This window comes from Symsagittifera roscoffensis, chromosome 3, assembly GCF_963678635.1.
Source record: "Symsagittifera roscoffensis chromosome 3, txSymRosc1.1, whole genome shotgun sequence".
Taxonomy (NCBI): domain Eukaryota; kingdom Metazoa; phylum Xenacoelomorpha; order Acoela; family Convolutidae; genus Symsagittifera; species Symsagittifera roscoffensis.
This window is the reverse complement of record NC_087064.1, coordinates 79,424,917-79,444,153: the sequence shown is the minus strand read 5'-3', so window position 1 is coordinate 79,444,153 and position 19,237 is coordinate 79,424,917. Positions and strand designations below refer to the sequence as shown.

Sequence of the window (19,237 nt, the reverse complement as noted above, 5' to 3'; positions counted from 1 at the left end):
TATCCGAAAAAAAAATATATTAAAAAGACTATCTACCAAAATTATTTACCCCATATGAAGTTAGAAACATTTTTAAAAAAATTAAGCATGTCGGCCTTGGAGCATGTCAGATTAAGCTTGTCGGCAGAAAGTGTAAGAAAAGTTGTTGATGGGAAAAAGTCCAGTTACCGATTTCAAGACATTTGCTCTCGCAAGTGAAATAAGTAAAAATGCACTTGCTGAATTTACACATAGAGGCGAGTCAGATCTTCGCGCCACTTGCCAAACGACAAAAAATGGCACGGCAGCTAACCCAAAAAAGGACGCAAGCTGAATCGAAAAAAATATATATTTATATTTATAAATTTTTGAAAAATAAATTTTTTAACGTTTGTCTGGAATGCGGGTAAATTTAATGAAAAATACAACTACCAGTGTTAAATAAGCATTAAGAACAAAAATCAAAAAGCGGACAATGAGAAGACAAAATTTGGGTAGATGACTCTTGAGCCGAAAAAAAAATCAAAATTGAGCTATAGAAAGAATATTCTTAAGTCTCTCCATCCTACCCTTCCGTACGCTCAAGAGAAATTTGAAAAAATTGGTGCTAAATACAACGAATTAACAAGCAACTAAACAGATATGTATCAGCTGAAACCATTGAAGCAAAAAAAAATTAAAAACAAGAGTTGAAAAAACCAACAATAAAATTTCGAACGAAACGGCCATTTTTTAAAAGTCAGACATGCTCAAAAAAAACTGTTGACAGGCATTCTGTTCTGTTGCTATTAGCTACCTTTGGCTGTGGCTAACAGCCGAGCTAACTGATTCAACTGATTTTGTTAAACTAGTTGTTAACTAGAAAAAAATCTATATTCCAGTTTGATCACAGGTCCCAAGCGTAAACACAGGTCGAATAGTGGGTCAGCAGGTCCATGGTGCGAAGTAAGTTGTGACTTTAGCTGCTTACCTTGCGAGACCTTCTTCATATAGATAGACAATGAGGGGATCGTATGAAGTAACTAGCACGTATATCCGAATGTCAAACTTGAAGTCTAAAACAGGCAAGCGTCACATTTGAGACACATGGTATCGTGAGAAGGGGACCCCGACTTTTTTTCGAACATCGGCGCTTTTTCATAACCCCCCTCCTCCCACAAACAATTAACGAAAAGAAAGTCCCACCATAAAAGGATTTTGTCTTCACACAACCTCTGCCCAGCATTATTATCACAAGCAGAATCGCAAGCTAGTCGCCGACAAAAAAAATAGACGAAGTGGAATTGTTTGTAAATAGAATTCCTTATCGCTCTTCAAACGAAGCACTCTATCAGGGGACTCAGTCGATATAAGATTCGTTGAAAACCTTTTGGCAAAAAAAAAACATTTTAAGCGAAAAAAAAGGGAAATAAATCGCAAGCTTGATTATGACAGGGCTGTAAAGAGGCGAAACATCCATCCACCTTTCACATACTCATATTTACCATCGATAAGAAGTGGGTTGTTGATGTAGCGAGATACAATGAGTGTTTCGTCCATCGGCACTTGACTTGGCTAAAAAAATGAATTTGAGAAATCAACACAGAAAATCTTCGTGGTTCTTTTCAGTTCTTCGGTATCATTGGTTCAATAGTTTACTGCGGTCCACACGTGAAATCCAGCGCTACTCACATGATTAATGAGGAAGATACCGCGTCCTCTTGAAGACGCCACTGGTTTCACTATCCAAACTCCTTTTTCTTTGGCGAAAGTACCTGCATACAAACCAGCCAACATAACCAACAGACTATCGCAGCTTATGAAGCCAGGTATCGTAGTGTCCTTCCAAGCATCAAGCTAGGGCTATAGCACTACTAAACGCGCAATTTTTGTATTTCCTAATCAAAGTCAACAGACTAATTTTTGAATATTCTCAACTTTCGCAATTCAGAAAATATACATATCACGTCAAAGCTCTTGGAGTTTCAAAATTACTTTCTGTTGGAACAGTTTTCACACAGAAGTGAAACCGAGCTTTACAACACTTGGGATAGACGGCGTTTAATGAAAACAATTATCGAGCAGAAACTGAGCCGGCAAAAATTGGATCAACTCCCATATAACCGAAAAAAAAACTATTGTCATGGAAAGTTTGGAACACAAAGTGGAGTTTCGTATCACTTGCGCTACAAAATTCAATGACTACAATTACCAGCAAATGAAAAAAAAAACAAATCAAACAAAAAAAAACTTCAAAAAAGTTATAAAAATTACAAAAAAAGGACAAAAAACATCTGAAAAAATAGCTACACCATGAGAAACTTAAAAAAGAGTTTTCAAAATGAAATGCTTAAAAGAAACCGGACCATTCTGCGGGACCTAAACCGACAAAGTTAGCAGATACGAAAGTCTAGAATATTCGAAAACTTTCAGTTTCGACAAAAAGCAGGTCCCGACTGAAATCGAATTTCTGCGATTTGTCAGGCATTGGTGTTACCACTACAATAAATCCACAGAACTTTCCTTGAATTTATAAAAACAACTTACATAATTTTTAATGAACAGAATGAAAAAAAAATCAAAAAATTGCAAAAAAAAGGCAACTTCTTGGAACTTAATTGCTTACCCAAAACCGGAATACACTGAAAATTTTTCATTCGAGTTTTAAAAAAACCTAAGCTTTTGGCAAATTTTACGCTGCGGTAACTAAACTGACAAAAAAAACAGACAAATAGAAGTCCGTCAAATAATTTTTGACGCGCGGACAATTTTCTGCTTACTAAAAAAAACAAGTCCTTGCCAGATTCGAACCAATGACCTTTGTCTTCATAATCAGGAGCATTACCTCTTCGCCATATGCGCGAGTTTACATCTGACTTTTGATTTCATATGAAACAAAGGTAAAATGATTCAAGTGATTCTGTTAAACTAGTAATTAACCCGAAAAAATGTCTAAATAGAATTTATGGTTACGCTTGCGATTAGCAAACGTTGTCAAACCGGAATATAGACATTTTTTCGGGTTAACTACTAGTTTAACAGAATCACTTGAATCATTTTACCTTTGTTTCATATGAAATCAAAAGTCAGATGTAAACTCGCGCATATGGCGAAGAGGTAATGCTCCTGATTATGAAGACAAAGGTCATTGGTTCGAATCTGGCAAGGACTTGTTTTTTTTTAGTAAGCAGAAAATTGTCCGCGCGTCAAAAATTATTTGACGGACTTCTATTTGTCTGTTTTTTTTGCTATTATAATTTGTAATTTTATTACCCTTGACTTCGTATATTTTCTTTTTTTTTGCCTGAAATTTTTACTTAGGATAGCGCACAAACTGCTAAAACTCTTTAAATAGAATTTATGGTTACGCTTGCGATTAGCAAACGTTGTCAAACCGGAATATAAAGAGTTTTAGCAGTTTGTGCGCTATCCTAAGTAAAAATTTCAGGCAAAAAAAAGAAAATATACGAAGTCAAGGGTAATAAAATTACAAATTATAATAGCAAATCAAAACACTAAAAACAACTGACACAAAAATTGCGTACAGCAAAAAAAAAACTATGAAATGGCAAGTAAGCCGACAAACATAAGCAAAGAATTGAAAAGCCGAAAGTTTTTTTTTGGAACAGAATATTTCACGTTAAAAACAGCTCCAGCTGCAATTCAAACAAAATTTTTGCTATCCCAAGCGTATTCGTTACCTCCAGACTTAGTGTGCCTGGGACGCTGAGAAATTTGAATTAATTATGAGCCAAGTGATTCTGTTAAACAAGTTCTTAACCCAAAAAAAGTCTATCTTTCGATTTCATTACGCCTGCTAATCGCAACCGTAAAAAAATCCAATTTGAGAAAACTCGATTATTTTTTTGTAATATGCAGAACAACCTTTAAAAATCCACTTTCGAAATTAAAGACATTAAAGATTTTTTGCGCCACAAACCCCCGAAAAAATTGGAAACAAAACATAGCATATCTCAGCGTCCTCACTACATTTAGTGACACTTAATTATTTCGAATCATCACTTAATACTCAGATGATAATTTAAGGAGTTATGTTACAAACAGAATTGAGTTTAAAACGCGGTAAATTCTTGTCATAACAAAGTCGGGGCGAATGAACACTTACTAAAACAAGCGTCTGCTTCGTGTTAATAGACAAAAATTACTATCAGAACGGGAATTTTTCTGCTTTGATATGTTAGGATCAGAAAAAGAAAGCGATGCAAAAAAAAACATTTCAACAAAAACTGACTGGAACTTTCCAAATTTCTTTACAAAATTGTGCTCTTTAACGTTGTATGCTATTTAAACTCCGCTAAGAACGGCATTCATAGCACATTTTGTCTTTCACTTAGAATTTACACAGAGGTGAAGCTGCACTTCCCATACACAAGCAAAAAAATGATCGATAACGTTACTGGGAAAACTGAATGAGTAAAATTTTGAGTCTAAAAAATTTCTCAAGTAACGCTCGCCAATTATGACGCATTAGCATTACCAGTCAACTTAAAAAAAATAAATTTACGAACTAACATGCCTCAATTTATAGAGCAGTCTATGGAGCAGTAATAACAGGAAAAAATTAAATGTAATATAAATAAAACGAATTTTTTTTATGAGATTTTTTTGTGAAAATTATCCCCCCACACGCCATATTAAGTAAAAAGTGATAAATTTCGCTCCTAGTAACAAATTAATTATGGCAAACAAGCTTCCTTCAACAATTTAGAAAGATTTTTATGACGGATTAAATCTCCGCTTACGCGTTAATAGTGCAAAAATATCGCGCGTTAGTTATCCCAAATTGGCCAAAATGGAAATTTTTAAACCCCCATAACTTTACAAAAAAAAGATCACAGGTGAAATATCTTTCCAAATTTAAGCTCAGGACAACAATACTTTCTGAATGATACAAAAAATTCTCGTCAAAAATTGCGAGTTAAAAAGTCGAAATTTGTCGGAAAAAACCACTCCGAGCACAAATATTCCGCTACTTTCGTTACGAAATTCGGAACAATAATAGTCTGTGTTAATATCCTTAGCATTGGCTGTACTTAATAGCTGGTTATTGATCAAAATGAACGCATTTTATCGCAACAATATTTGCGTCGCAACAATATTTGCGACTTAGGTTGGGGAAAAAAAGATAGTTCATACTATAACACAAGCATTGCTAGTGTAAAAATGAAAAAAAGAACCGAAAAAATCAACACTGCCTCGATCAGTGTCTTCAGCACGACTATTGACAATTAATAAACAGCACATCATTTCTTACAGATTTATTTATTGGGAAAAGTCTAGTTCTCAATCACCAGACAGTTCAGTTCGCAAGTGTAACCAATAATTAAGTACTGACTCTGGAAGTCTCCGAACTCGATGGGGGTGATGAAAGTGAGGGGGATGAAGTCGAAGTGTTTGAAGCCCCGCAGGTGCTGCATCCTCTGCACATTCTTACACAGTCTGTCTTTGCGCGTCAACTCGTAAGACCTGGAAAGAAAAACCATCTCTCACCACAAAAAAAAACAACATGGAAGGACAGTAGGAAAAACGCGGCACGATTAAATCCTTCACAATTAAAACCAAGCCCGGCCCACCACGAACCACAATTACTCGAAAGATATTTGAGCGCTTAAATTCCCTTTCCATTTGAAAATTACGAATGCAGTAATCTTGAAACGAAATCAAAAGTCAAACTGCCCGAAAAACTGAGCGTGAACAAAAACAGTCCTTAAATTGTGAACAAAAACAGTCCTTAAATTGTGAAAATTCTCTTCCTTCATTCAATCTTTATAAAAAAACCGCTTTTTCAGAAAAATCATATTCTGGCCAGGTGACGACTGGAACAAAGCCATGAATGCTCATCGATTGCAACTTCAAGTTGTTCCGAAAAATTCTTGATATGAACCTTTTTCAAAATTCTACCGACCTCGAGAAACTTCTAGACTCAAAACTGGGTTTGAATTCTAATGGATGCTATTTGAGTCTAGAGAATTCTCTAGCTAACTAAACTGACCTTGGAAAATGATTGACCTTCTGGAACTCGGAGAAGCCTCTCAGTACGTAAGGTTTGATGTGTGAGCCGGTCCACATAACGTTGAAGTCGAGGCTATTTGGGTGGACTTCGTGGAAGCCATGCGACACCAGAACAGACCTCACAATCTTACACTCGGTCCTCACTATCTTGAAGGCCAGGCGGTACTTCTCACCCACACACTTGGCCGAGCTCTCTTTCTCCAGAATGGCGTCTGCCCGGAACAGCACCACCGGCAGGTTCTTTCGCGGACCCGTCCACTGCACCATGTAATCGCTGAAACCACACAGCACCACATAAAGAAGACAGAGTAATTTTGCATTTACAGATAAATACAACAAAAATGTGAAGATGAATTGATCAAACTATTCCCCCCCCCCCCCCAAGCAAAAACGGCAAAACAAAACAAAACGTGAAATCAATCCGTGTGGTTACGTAAAAAAATTGATTTTACACACTTTTCCCCGAGCCCGATTGTTTGTGTAGGCATTATTCTAACATTGTATCTAAAACCAAGAATTGACGCATACAGAACTTTAATAAGCCTTTTAAGAAAACAAATTTTCTTCAATTAAGACAACAAACAAGCCCGCTTAATGTGTCATCAATTTGGGTCAGTTTCTTTCACTCTGGTCTGAAACTACTTTTCCGGTTTTGATATTTAGAATTTCAGTGGTACACATTCGCTGCAGAATGGGACACATGAATTTATACACAGAGGCGAAGCTGAGCTTCGCATCACTTGCGATACAACAATTATGGGATGAAAGCACCATGACACTCAAAAATTAGCAAACTGAACTTCCAACGATGTAACGGTGCAGAGCAAGAGTCCCGAAATTTAAAATCTTGTTCAACAGTGCCAAAAATTATTTTGAATACAAAAGTTCCCTAAGCGCGGCGTTCTGAATTTTTCTGAACAAACAAATAACTCAGCAAAACTGTCAAACGTATTTAAGCAAAATGGCAAACAATTCAAAAACAACGCAATATTTCCAAATATCATCACTTTTCGGTTCTCTTGAACACCTTATCCGTTCTTTACTGTTATACTTCGGCACTGATGATCGCCCCCGATGTTATACTTGAAGAAGGAAGTGGAAAACCGGAAATAGATAAAACCGTTTTTTTTCTTTTCGTAATTAAATTTATTTACGTTTCTCAAAGGTTCTAGTGGGGTTCAATTTTGGCATTCAAAAACTGGTGCCAGAGTCTTATCAATGTCAAAAACACTACCGGACATTTTATGGAAAAATTGGTGCATAGGCCAACAGCATTAAAGCCGACAGCCAATAAGATGAAACTTCCGCCAAAAAAACATATTGCAAAAAAATGCATAAAACGCCCACAAAGATCCACGGTAGCTCTATAAGAAGCGTATTCAAAGTGGACTACAGAATTTAAGAACTAAACCAACAGAGCTTAAGCCTACAATCATGAAGCCAAAAAATCATCAGGAGAAAATAAATATCGAAGTACGACAATTAGACAATAAATGGTTGAGTTCTAAATACAGCATGTACAAGTAGTAAGTGGTAACCAATGGTTAAATGGGAATTTTCATGAAACTGAGCATGTCAGCAGCATGGAAGCATCATACAAGCTTCAACTGGTTTTGTTAAACTAGTTGTTAATAAAAAAAACTATATTTTGATTTGATAACGCTTGCTAATCGCAAGCGTATTATTTGAAACTAGGTTCAAGCGGTTATAAAACGCCCCAAATTATCAATAACCTATAGAGCTAGCGGAACGAGGAGGGGAGAGATCGCTCCATTGGTAAGAAAAAATCAATTTCATTTATAACACAGAGGCAAAGCGGAGCCTCGCAGCACTTACGATACAAAATTATGTTCCAGATTTACAGCGGCATACTTCTTGTTTCAGACACTGCGCATATTTAAAAATTACAATTATTCGATTAAATGGTCCCAGCCGTTCTCTAACCCTACTGATTCATACAAGCACAGTTGACAAACTCAAACAAGGCACAAGAAACGTATTTAAAGTTTTATTTCGGAAAGGCTAATAAAAATCTTAAATAAAAAATGTTCAAAATAATTTTCAAAATAAAAAAAACAATTATGATAAAGCAAAAAATTCATATACACAGAGGGAACGCTGAGCTTCGCACCACTTGCGATACAAAACAAGAAAGCCGCTATATCGAAGGTGGTAACAAAGCCGAAAATACCCTGGCAGGAACACTTTCGGCTTATTTAAAGAATATTGAGTCCACACACTAAAAAAAACTTTATCCGCACGTCATATGAAACATAAGAAGGCTAAGCAGATATGATAGAGGCCGTAGCCTATCCAGCCGGAAGAAAAAGAAAAATAAAGAAGGCCGAAAAAATTGAGACTTATCAAAAGTGATCAAGTCTCCCTCACCTTCAAAACACACACACACACAAACTTTTTTCGCTCGTAGAGCGACGCAAAACGAGGCCATTAAGCCGATATACTTTTTGCCGGAACCTATAAAGTCGAAAAGAGGAAAAGAAAAAGCAAAACAAATGAATTTCGAATAGGTCAAGCACAAAACATATCGACAGAAGTTAATTGTTACTACCATATTAATCGAGGATGCACCCACAAATTAAAAACGAACTAAAGAGCAAAACAAAGATTTTTTGAAAATAAAAATTCAAAAAACTAGCGTGTAACGCACCTCCGGTGCTTCAAACAAATAAATGAACATAACTGCTGCTTGTACATAAAATCTTATTCAAAAAACAGCGATATGAAGGCAACCGTAAAAAGCAAAAGGCGCTGAGCAGTCATAATTGGAGTATTACTTGGGAGAATACTGATGACAACACCCCGCCATAGTGCTAAGTATTTCGAACTTGATAATTTAATTAGATCTCAAGTTGTAAGTAAAAATTTTTGAAAATGCATCAAAAACTGCAAATCTCAACTACTAAGATTATTTGAGCAATCAAATTTGTATGCAAGATCTGCAACCTCTGAGAGTACCCAGAGAACACCGCACTGTATGGTTGGGAATTACAACCTCTGAAACGTTTTTTTTTATTTAACTCGTTTTTTGAAAAGTACTCAAAAAACCATCGTATATCGAAATTCAAAAGCACTTGAGCAGTCAAATTTTGAGAAAAGATTTGCAACCCCTGAGAGAGAGTACGTCGACAGCACCTAGCTATAGTAATTACAATTTCAAACTTAGTGAAATTTATCAAATCTAAATTTTTTGAGAATTTCTGAAAAAATAATAGAAATTTCATATCTCAGATCATAAAAAATACAGCACCTTACACTATTGAGTTGAAAATTTCAACTTTTGTGAAGTTTTTTATACCCAATTTAATTTAAATTTTTTTAAAATCTTAAAAAACGTAATATCTCGAAAACCGAAACGATTTGAGCAGTCAAATTAGGAGTCGCAATTTACAACGCTTGAAAGTACCCTGATACCAAATCACACCATAGAAATGAAAATTCAATCTTTTTTCAAGTTTTTATAAACAAGTTTTTGTGAAAATTTTAGAAAAAAAAAACATTAAAAAAAAACGGCGTATCTCGTAAAATAAAAGGATTTGAGCAGTCAAAGTTTGAGGCAAGATTTGCAACCCCTGAGAGTGACTTGACAGCATTCAACTACAGGGTTGAAAAATTCAAATTTGTGGAACTTTTCAAAGTTGGCGACTAAAAACACCGAATTCAAGCTGGAAAATCGAAAAATTTCTAAAGCATTGCAAAATACGATATAGCTTATCGGCGCAAAAAAATTTTCGTTAAAAATGCAAAAAATATTCGTTCAAAAAAATTAAACATGGCAAGAAAGGGAAGCCCGCATTTAAAAATATAAGTGATGCTTAACGATTTTTCATGTTTTTAATGACAACGAAAATTTTTTTTAAAAAAACACGAGGAAAATCAGCTTGCTATAAAATTCTTTATTTGACCATTCTGTGAGGTTATGTATGGGGAAAAAGTCTAGAACCCAAGGCAATACCCTTGCTAATCGCAAGGGTAAAAAAACATTAATTCATAGAGTCCAACAAAAAAACTTTCATTCGGAAAGTTTTCCGTTTAAAAAAAAAAAACAGGCCAGCTGTTTCGGCAAAATAACACCTCTTCGAGCGAAAAATGTTGGATAACACCTTGCTAGCTATAAACTAATTTAATAGTACTATCAGTAACCTGAGTTCTGTGATTTCCATAAGTGTCCGAAAGGCCACAATTCTTTAATAGACGCTACTATGCTTCTACAATAGCTACGACAAAAAAATGACTTTAAAACGATAAAGAAAAACTGGTCACCAACGTGTCACTGATGTAATCTTCACCCTCGCCATTGTAAATTTCTGGATCATCTTCGTGCTCGTGAGCAACCTGGCTTATCATACTTTTCACGGGATAGATATGAGACAGATCATCGTCGTCTGAAGGCGATGAACGTCTTCGATGGTGGTCATAGGTTGGCGAGGTCGATCGTTCTCTTCTTTTTTCTCTGTGGTGCGGCTTTGATTTCTCTTGGTCGGCAGATTTCATATAATTTGTTTCTGACCTCATGCAGTTCTGAAATTCTTCCGGTAAATGATGCATAAGAAAGGTGTCCATCAAATTAAAATATGTTCAACTTTGTATTCGGTGAAAGTTTTAATTTATTTCTTTTTCCACGAAAGATCAAGTACCACAAATAATCGAAATGGGTCGAGTAATGTATCATATCAGAGCCCTTTCAGTCGTGATTCGAACGACATTCAAAAAGTTTTCCAGTGTGATTTTCGAGTTGCAGCCCTATAATTAGCGAGTAAAGCGATGGAGTATCGTAAGTTAATTATAAATATGGGCCATTTAGGCTAAAAAAATTGACTTTACTTAACAGAAAACCAGTTTTGGAAGATTCATTTAGGGCTTTCTCGGCCACAAAAATTTTCATATAATCAGTGCAACAATTAGGAAAAACTTCAGAAATTATTAAAAAAATTTTTTCAGTTTTTTGTTGATTTACTTTTTGAAGACAATTCTATTGATTATGCCGATACACTAGTGGAAAAAATTAAGCGCAAATTCAGGTTTTTCTCTCTAAAATGCCTGTTTTCATGTCCTTTTTTTGACACCATTTTTTTCGATTTCCAGGAAAATTTTAGCATAGGCCAAGAGAAAATCATCAGAGCTACCATCTACGTTACTATCAATATTTGGTTTCATAGACTTATCAATGTAAGCCGGATCTGAAAATGCCAGTCTTCCTCATCTGCACTACATTTTCAATCCGCGTGAAATAGTAAGTAACAGCCAATTTTAGTAAAGTTTTGTTTTTGCTCACTTCCTCTAATAGGTATGGTCCTCATTTTTTTATTTCCTTGTTTTAATTTTTTAATCATGTAACTTTATCTGGTGAATTTACCATCTTCACAAAAAAATTTTAGTAAAGTTTTCACTGATATTTCAAACTTAACACTGACAATGTTTCACGTCGCAAGAACAATTTTTATACTCCGCTTATTCGAGAAAGTGTTCACTACGATGCTAAACTTGGCATTTTCAGACCCGGTTTACATTGGTAAGTCTATGAAACCATATATAGATGGTAGCTCGCGTGAATTTTTTTTGGTCTATGTTAAAATTTTCCGGGAAATGAAAATAGATGTGTAACATTCGCCCAAATACTAAATAAAGACGAATCGCAGAAAAATCACCTATTGACGACTGGTCGGCGTCAGTTACCTAAATTCTACCCGTTTTTCACCGTCTAGACCAATCCAGTATATTTTCTGGTGTTTAGGGCGAAGTAAAAAGTTACCATTTTAGGCCCTCAGTCAAACGACTTTTGATCAGATTTCGTTATGTAATATTCGCCCGGAAGTGCATATCGAAGGAAACTAAAGCTAGATTGTAAAACGAGTGGCTAGCGTCTAAACACAGCTCTACATGCTTTTCACCTTCTCTGCCAAATCCGTCTCTAAGATCGGGTCGACAAAAACGTTACTGTTTCCGGCTTCGGCCAGAACGCTCAGAAGTTTAATTCAAAAACAGGCGAAAATAGTGAGCTCATGGCTGGGTCTCAGTATCCCTAGACCACGAGGTCACTCTTAAAAACAGGGCTACTGCTTATTTTCTATATTACTTTTGTTTTTGTTCAATAGATAAAAATCATCATACCCATCGGAGATGGATCAACCCTTTCCCTCAACTCCTCGCTTCTCATATTCTGAAAATGAATTTGGTAATAATTAGATTCAACTCAAGACCTTCCAGAAAGGTAAAAGTTTGTTAAAATAAGGTTTAAGTTCTCTCCCGAGACCCTTTCGAATTCTTGAATCCGGACGAAGAGCTGTCTTGTCTCTTTCCGGAAGGCTGGACACGTCGTCCCAACATCCTTCCTGGTTCCCGGGAATCGCTTTGTAACGATTGTAGCGGCACAATCGTTACAACTCGCAATGGTCGTAAATCACTATATTTTCTCAGTTCGTCGTTGTTTTCCGTCCGACTCTTCTCTGTCTAAGAATATTGTTGTTCTCTCTTTTCGCAGTTTTTCAGTTGTCGCGAAAAATAATATCGTTACGTGTCTTTCATGCCCAAATCGAAAAATAAAAAATTAACATGTCACACCGAATTGATCATTACCAATTCCTCAAAATGAACGACTAACACCCTTATTGCGCTAAAACCGCCAATTTTCTCGTTCAGCTGCTATAAAAATAATTTGAATTCGAACTGCATTTTGATACATTCTGGTCGAATGTCACATACTCCCCGGACAGCCCGGTCAAACGTCTTCATTGATTCTCGTAGTCTTCATCAAAATAGTACAGTGCCAACGAACAGAATTACAAAATGCATAAAATCACTTTTATCCACATCACATATCGATCGACTCACTGCAGAATACAAATGGCCAAATCCCTTTTTCAAAATTTTGCCTGCGGTGCAGAAAATTTGGCCCAAACAGGTACTAAACCGTGCTTAGGGAGAGTTCGAAAAATCAATTCGATCGACCTAAAAAGAAAGGTCGACAAAATTTTCGAAATTTTTTTGACAATCCGCCCTCCCCCCTCGAGAAAGTCCTAGATCCGCCCCTGCATAGCACTAAGCAGAAATGGCTTAATATTAGATTCACGTCAGCTTATCAACGTAAGATGGATAAATTCAATGACAAAAAAACCGATGTTTGTTTTTCAAATGTCCGATACAAGAAATGATCGGTACAAAAATGCCGATAGAAAAAGTTGAAACAAATAATTCGAAAAACTTCAAGCTCCTGCTTGAAACACCTTTATCTGTCAAACGAAACTTTCGAAACAGAATTTCAACTAAATCAAGATCCGTTTGCTCTGCATCTAGCACATATCAAAGATCTTTTTTCGAAAACTCTAAAAAACGAAAAATATTCTAAATTATTTTAACAATGTTTTTTCTTAAAATCTATTATGGAGATTTCACAGCTAAGTTTATTCCAACTAGCCTAAAGTACAGTCAAAACATCCAGGGCAACGCCCTGATATTAGCAGTCTTGTCTAGTTTAAATGTAAATCCTCATGTTTAAAACATACAATAATGGAGGCTTGATATTTTGACTTTATTTTAGGCTAGTTGGAATAAGCTTTAATAATGCTTTAATTTCAAGAAACAACATTGATCAAGCAATGTGGAATATTCTTCTTTTTTTGTAATTTTTCCTATGTAACATATAAAGTAATTTACTTCGCTTTTATTGCCACTTTATTTGGGCCAATAAGCGTCCTCAACTCCACTTCGAATAATTTTTGAGCTTGATTAAGGTATCGCAATTGGGGGCTATTCTCATGCGCGAAGGACCGAATGGGCGAAAAAACTCGTAAGCGAAGGACCGAAAACAAAATTAGCTGAAAGTCAATTTTTTAGAAAGAAGCAATTGCCATTCAGTTAAATGAAGCAATTTTTGCTTCTTTCATAACGAAAACCTTGAAACATAAAATTTGGGATCATGTTAACTATCCCCCCCTATTGCAATAGAAGGGGGGGGGGAGTTAACATGATCTAAAATTTGTTCCAACTCGGCGGCAGTGGCAGTCAGTGACAATTTGAAAATTTTGCATATTTCTGCCGTTTTTATATTCGGCCAATATCAATATTCAGTCCCTGGAAATGTTTACATTCTTTCCACATTTTAGATTACTGAAATCTGATTAACTGATTTAGATTTTCGCGCATTCTGTCTTTCGCGTATGAGGGTTTCCACCATCACAATTGGAACACGCAAAGAATATTGAAAAATGCACAGGTTTTTCATTCATTAAAAAAACCAGCAAGCATAAATATTCCGACCCTTTTTTCAAAAAAAAGAGACAATAATAAATTTTGACGAAGAATTTGTGCTCGGAATATTATTTTCCCGGACAAGAAGCGACCTTATAAATAGCAAGTTTTGACCAAATGCTTAAAGCGGTATGAAGGATTTTGTTGTTTTGAGCTCAAAAGGGAAAACTTAACCGGAAATCGTTTGTCATCTTTATTTGCAATATTTCACAGTTGTCAATATGAGATAATTAAAGTTCAATATATTGCGTTTCTGACCCGTAAACCGCAAGTTTATCCGGTTCAGAAACCATTTCAAATTGAATTGAGGCAACGGATTCAAAAAGTGTTAGTAGCATCACAATATTTTATTTTGTTAGTTGTATTGGGTGTGGAGAAAAAAGCAACAACAAAAACATTTTTGAAATTTTTCTTGAGAATTCAATCGAACTTTTTACGTTTTGTTTTTACATCGCCGAAACTTCTTGGAGACACCTTAAAGGACACCTTAAATTCCAGCTATTTTTTTTCTGTTCTTGGTTTCAAATGTTGCAAATTACTTTTGTTGAGCAGCTGATGCTACCAATGACTCATCTTCACTGCCTGAAGCGTCACTCCTCCGGAAACTTCTGTCCAATTATGACATCAGAGTGAGACCAGTTAGAAACCAGTCTGATATAACTTTGGTTCATTTCCGGGTTACATTATACCAGCTGATTGGGTTCGACATGAAAGATCAGTCGATCGAAATGTTGAATTTTCAACGTCTTCAATGGCACGCCACATAAATCCAATCACTAAAAACCTAAGTTCCAGAAAAATTGAACCCTTCCATTTAGTACCAATTTTATTCTGGAAAACTACTTCTACTGAAAAACTGTATTTGACTAAAGAAAAACTGGTTAATCTTAAATTAAAAATTGTCGACTTTTGGTACTTTGTGTAATAGTTGTCTTATCTGTTGTTTTTCCGACCACGCTTAGCTGAAGGACGGAACTAGGGCCTCGTTTATATTTTTAAGCGCAAAATTAGCTACCTACCAATAAACAATAGAAGAGTTACTGCTGTGTCATACCGGAGCCCTTTAAGTCACGCTTCGGTTTCAAAATTAAAAGTTTGTTTCGGTCTCGAGAAAAACCGGACTGAATTATTTTGTTTTTTCTTTCGGCCAATTTTTTGCAGGGGATTGGATATAAATATTTTTAAAAAAATTGAAAGAAAAAAATTATTTTTCGGTTAAGTAAAGTTTTTGTATTATTTTTTGTTGCCCTAATTACAGTGGCTCGAAAAAAAATTGAAATTCTTGTTCAATGATCATTTACACTAATTAACTATTTATAAACGGTACCCTTATACTAATTTTTTAAAAGATTGTCTGAAGAAAAAAAAACAGATTAAAGTGTTTGAATGTTGTGGGTATGACCAACTTCTGACATGGGATCCAGCGGACCACTCTGGACTGGAGAGGGTGCGGGTGTTCCGAGAAGACATCTGGACTCCCGATGTTCTTCCATACAATGATGTGCGCACCTTCGATCACAACAAGTTCGACATTGTTGTTCCACTGACTGTGCACTCAGACGGAAAAGGGAGCATTTCAGAGAGTTTAGGAAAAAACAGTGATTCGACCCCCTGTCAACCCAAAGGGGCCCCTTTTCACTAATTTGAGATATCCATTTTTGGCTGACGGACCCTAAAATTTTTCTAAAGCGCCTTCGGCACCATTATATACTAATTTTGAGGGGGAAGCGCGCGCCGAAAAAACGCGATTTTTTGGTCAAGCTTTTCCAAAAAAGGCCTAAAAAAATCTTTTTTGGTCTGTTGTTTCAAAAATTTGCCAAAATAGGGCCTTTTTAGATCTCTGGGAAAATCCTAGATCCGCCCCTGGTACATAACATAAACAAAATTAATGATACCACTGACTTCTTAAAGAATCACTTAAATGACTCCATATTAATTTACCATAAACATTTAAAAATTATTGTGAAGTCTGTTTGAATTTCTCCCCTCATTAGTATACTGGGCCCGTCCGACGGACTACCGTACTTCGTGCAACCTAGATATCACTGACTTCCCCTTCGACTCCCAGACATGTGAAATACCTCTGGGCTCGTGGCAGTACGATGCCAATGAAGTGCAGATGACCTGCGATGACAGTGATATAGACCTCTCGTTCTACCAGGAAGACAGCCTTTGGTCCCTGGAAAGTAAGTTACTTCTTTCAATCAAAACTGATTCTAACGTTTTTGTAATCTGGCACAGAGGTTCCATATGAATGGGTAATAGGAGCGAGGAGTACAACAATCAAGCCTGTATAATCTCTATTGCAGAAGGGCGAAGTTGGTTACAAGGTCCAAAATGCCCAGATACTCAACCATTGAATTTGTTCTTTATAGGGTTGGCGGATCTTGTTAACTATTCCCCCCTACCCCCCCCCCCCCCCACAAAAGGGAAAATAGTTAACAAGGTACAAAATTCGTATATGCTTAACCGTTCAATTCCTCTTTATAGGGGCGGGGGGGATTCGTTACAAGGTACCAGAGGGGGGGGGGGGGGGAGTTACCAAGATTTCAAATGTCAATTTTGTTTGTTTGTTTTTCTCCCTTCACTAGCTTTTTTTCTTTTTTCAATAAAAAACTTTATGAGTAACTTTAAACATAAAATTAAGAAAACACGCACTTATAAGCAAATTCTTTAAGAGCAATTTACGCATACAATAAAGAAAATCGGTACTTTATTTTAAAACAGTCGTTGGGCGGTGTATCGAATAGCATAAAGCTCGATTAGCATAAAACTTTTAAAATTGAAAACCGTATCGACTAGCATAAAAGTTGAAACACGAAATTCGTATATTATCAAAGCTAAAACTCTTACACACAACAAATAAATCATAGTTTTTTCACACATTCGACAACTCGCGCGGCATTCGACATTCGACAATCAGGATGCAGTTCAAGTCATTACTTGCCGGCTTGTGGTTGATCACGATGTCAGCATTAGGAAATTTCGGTTGATATTTCCTTTCGCACGATTTAAGTTCTAAGGATTTTTGTTTTCTTTGCTCAATTTGCAAAAAAAACTTTTAAAATTGAAATATGAATCCACGGTGCGTATTCATAGGTCCAAAAATGAAAAATCAGTCCCATAGATCCCAAAATAAAAAAGCTGTCGCATAAGTCCCAAATCTTTTCAATTGGTCAAAAGACTAAATTAACCGAGTCTCGGTTTAAGGTCGCCGGTAGGCGCGCTATGCGCGCGTCGTCGCTTTGCGGCGATAAGCGGCGCTAAGTTTCGTGTAGAGTCCTACCTACCCTTTGGTGGCAAGCTCGCAACACAAATTCCCGCGGCTGCGGCGGTCACTATTCTGCAGCTTGTTGAGTTTTTGCTGCTTGAACAGTAAACAATGAAAATGAATCCAAAAATTCCTTGGCTCAAATTTGAGCCAATCAGAATTCAAGAAGATAAATTTTGGGACTTATGGGACTAATTTTTTTTATTTTGGGAGCTATGAATATTGGGACTTATGGGAATTCATCGAAAATTTTAGCATGAAATTCGAAACGCAATTCAAAATTTGTCGAAACTAAAATCATTATACAAAAAATAAATATTCATAAATCACAGTTTTTTAACACGTTGCACAATTTGCACAGCTATCAAAATTCGGTTCGATTCATTACAGGTGAGGGTGTGAATGGTCATGATTTAACTGTTAAGGATTTCCGTTTGCTTGCTTGACTCGCATAAAACTTTTAAAATAGAAAATCGTATCCACTTGCATAAAAGTCAAAAAACGAACGAAAACATTTTCAAAGTTAAAATCGTTTTACACAAAAAATATATACATGAAAGACAGTTTTTTTCACACATTCCTAAATTTGATTCTTTTTCCCCCTTTTTGAGAAATAAATCTATCAAAAATGTGCTAGTCGATTCTTTTTCACGTTTATGCTAGTCGAGCTTTGTGCTAATCCAGGGGTCAACAGTCGTTGTTTTTAGGCGTTTCATGTGAGCCGAGGGAAACAAACTCATCTTTCTACGGTTTGTTCAGCGAAGCTGCATTGAAAGTATCTTTCAAACGTCTCCAAACGTTTTTCGTCATAAACCTTGTCATTCCGAACGCCCTTATTTTGTTCTTAAGCGCTCTAATTTTTTTCATCCCGGGCGAAATCGGGGAAAAAAAGGGCTTTGGTATCACTGTAACACTCGCTCTGTGTGTCAACCTGACAGTCTTCACCGAATTTATTCCGATGAGTTCAAAATCATTTCCGAGATTGTTCTCGTATCTTCTATCGAGTATTGTGCTGTCGTGTCTATCAATGGTGATTGGAACTATCTCGGTTAATGTTATGGTGGATGATTCCCACGAAGACGTGGTCGAAGGAAAAGATGGCAGTAATTGTGACGCAAGAAGATACTCAAGCCGAGGTTTCTCAAGTGTAGTTGGAAATAATAGCGACGAGCAAGAGAACACAGGGTCGAGACAAAGCGATCATCATCATGCTTCAACAGAGAAAGAACATAAAAAGTCAGATAAGGAGATCTTCTCATCTCTGACTGACATTTGGGGAAAGACGAAGAAAAGGATGTCTCGGAGACAAGTGGAAAAGCTAATAGGAGGAGTGTATCTCTGTTTCATTGTGCTTTACACAATTATTTTTTTCGTTTCTATGTAGATTCTGTTTTCAAACAGTCTCTTTTCCAACTATTGGGAGCGTGGTCAAAAAGTAGACAACAGTTATTTCATACTCTATAATGAGAAAAACCAATCGAGATAAGTACAAGCAGGACAGAATATTCCGACCAGAGTCTTTAAGAACTATGGAACCAGTTCTGGACTAGTATTTATAAACCAATTATATTATAAAACTATCTCTATAAAATATTACTAACTAACCAATCATATTCCATCACTACCACGGACAATTATTTGTAAGTGCTGAAACTACTTGTAGTTTCAGCACAAGAACAATTTAAATAAATCTTAGGATACAGTCGTTCT

At 36.2% G+C, this 19,237-nt stretch overlaps 2 protein-coding genes across 5 annotated transcripts in view; one reads left to right on the top strand and one right to left on the bottom strand.

Moving 5' to 3' along the window:
• Window positions 1–10,534, bottom strand: part of LOC134842618 (serine-rich adhesin for platelets-like) — a 72,304-nt gene extending 61,770 nt beyond the window's left edge. For all 4 annotated transcript variants that reach the window (XM_063859037.1, XM_063859038.1, XM_063859039.1 and 1 more), the window contains exons 1-6: window positions 10,277–10,534; window positions 5,972–6,265; window positions 5,315–5,445; window positions 1,651–1,733; window positions 1,464–1,533; window positions 950–1,034 (exon numbers count right to left, since the gene is read on the bottom strand). In XM_063859037.1, coding sequence (XP_063715107.1) covers window positions 950–1,034; window positions 1,464–1,533; window positions 1,651–1,733; window positions 5,315–5,445; window positions 5,972–6,265; window positions 10,277–10,524 — 911 coding nt within the window. In that variant the 5' untranslated portion in view covers window positions 10,525–10,534. The remainder of the gene's footprint in view (window positions 1–949; window positions 1,035–1,463; window positions 1,534–1,650; window positions 1,734–5,314; window positions 5,446–5,971; window positions 6,266–10,276) is intronic.
• Window positions 10,535–11,484: 950 nt separating this feature from the next.
• On the top strand, window positions 11,485–18,911 carry LOC134841851 (neuronal acetylcholine receptor subunit alpha-6-like). The gene is made up of 4 exons (XM_063857890.1): window positions 11,485–11,521; window positions 15,681–15,854; window positions 16,251–16,442; window positions 18,235–18,911. Exons 1-4 carry the CDS (start codon window positions 11,485–11,487, stop codon window positions 18,909–18,911), a joined length of 1,080 nt encoding a protein of 359 aa, XP_063713960.1.
• The last annotated feature ends 326 nt before the right edge of the window (window positions 18,912–19,237 follow it).

Bases quoted from the DNA above. Each gene is read 5' to 3' on its own strand.
- LOC134841851 (XM_063857890.1), top strand. From the start codon at position 11,485: ATGCTAAACTTGGCATTTTCAGACCCGGTTTACATTG. The intron at 11,522-15,680 runs GTAAGTCTATGA...CATGGGATCCAG, and splicing joins TTCAGACCCGGTTTACATTG to CGGACCACTCTGGACTGGAG. The intron at 16,443-18,234 runs GTAAGTTACTTC...CGTTGTTTTTAG, and splicing joins CAGCCTTTGGTCCCTGGAAA to GCGTTTCATGTGAGCCGAGG.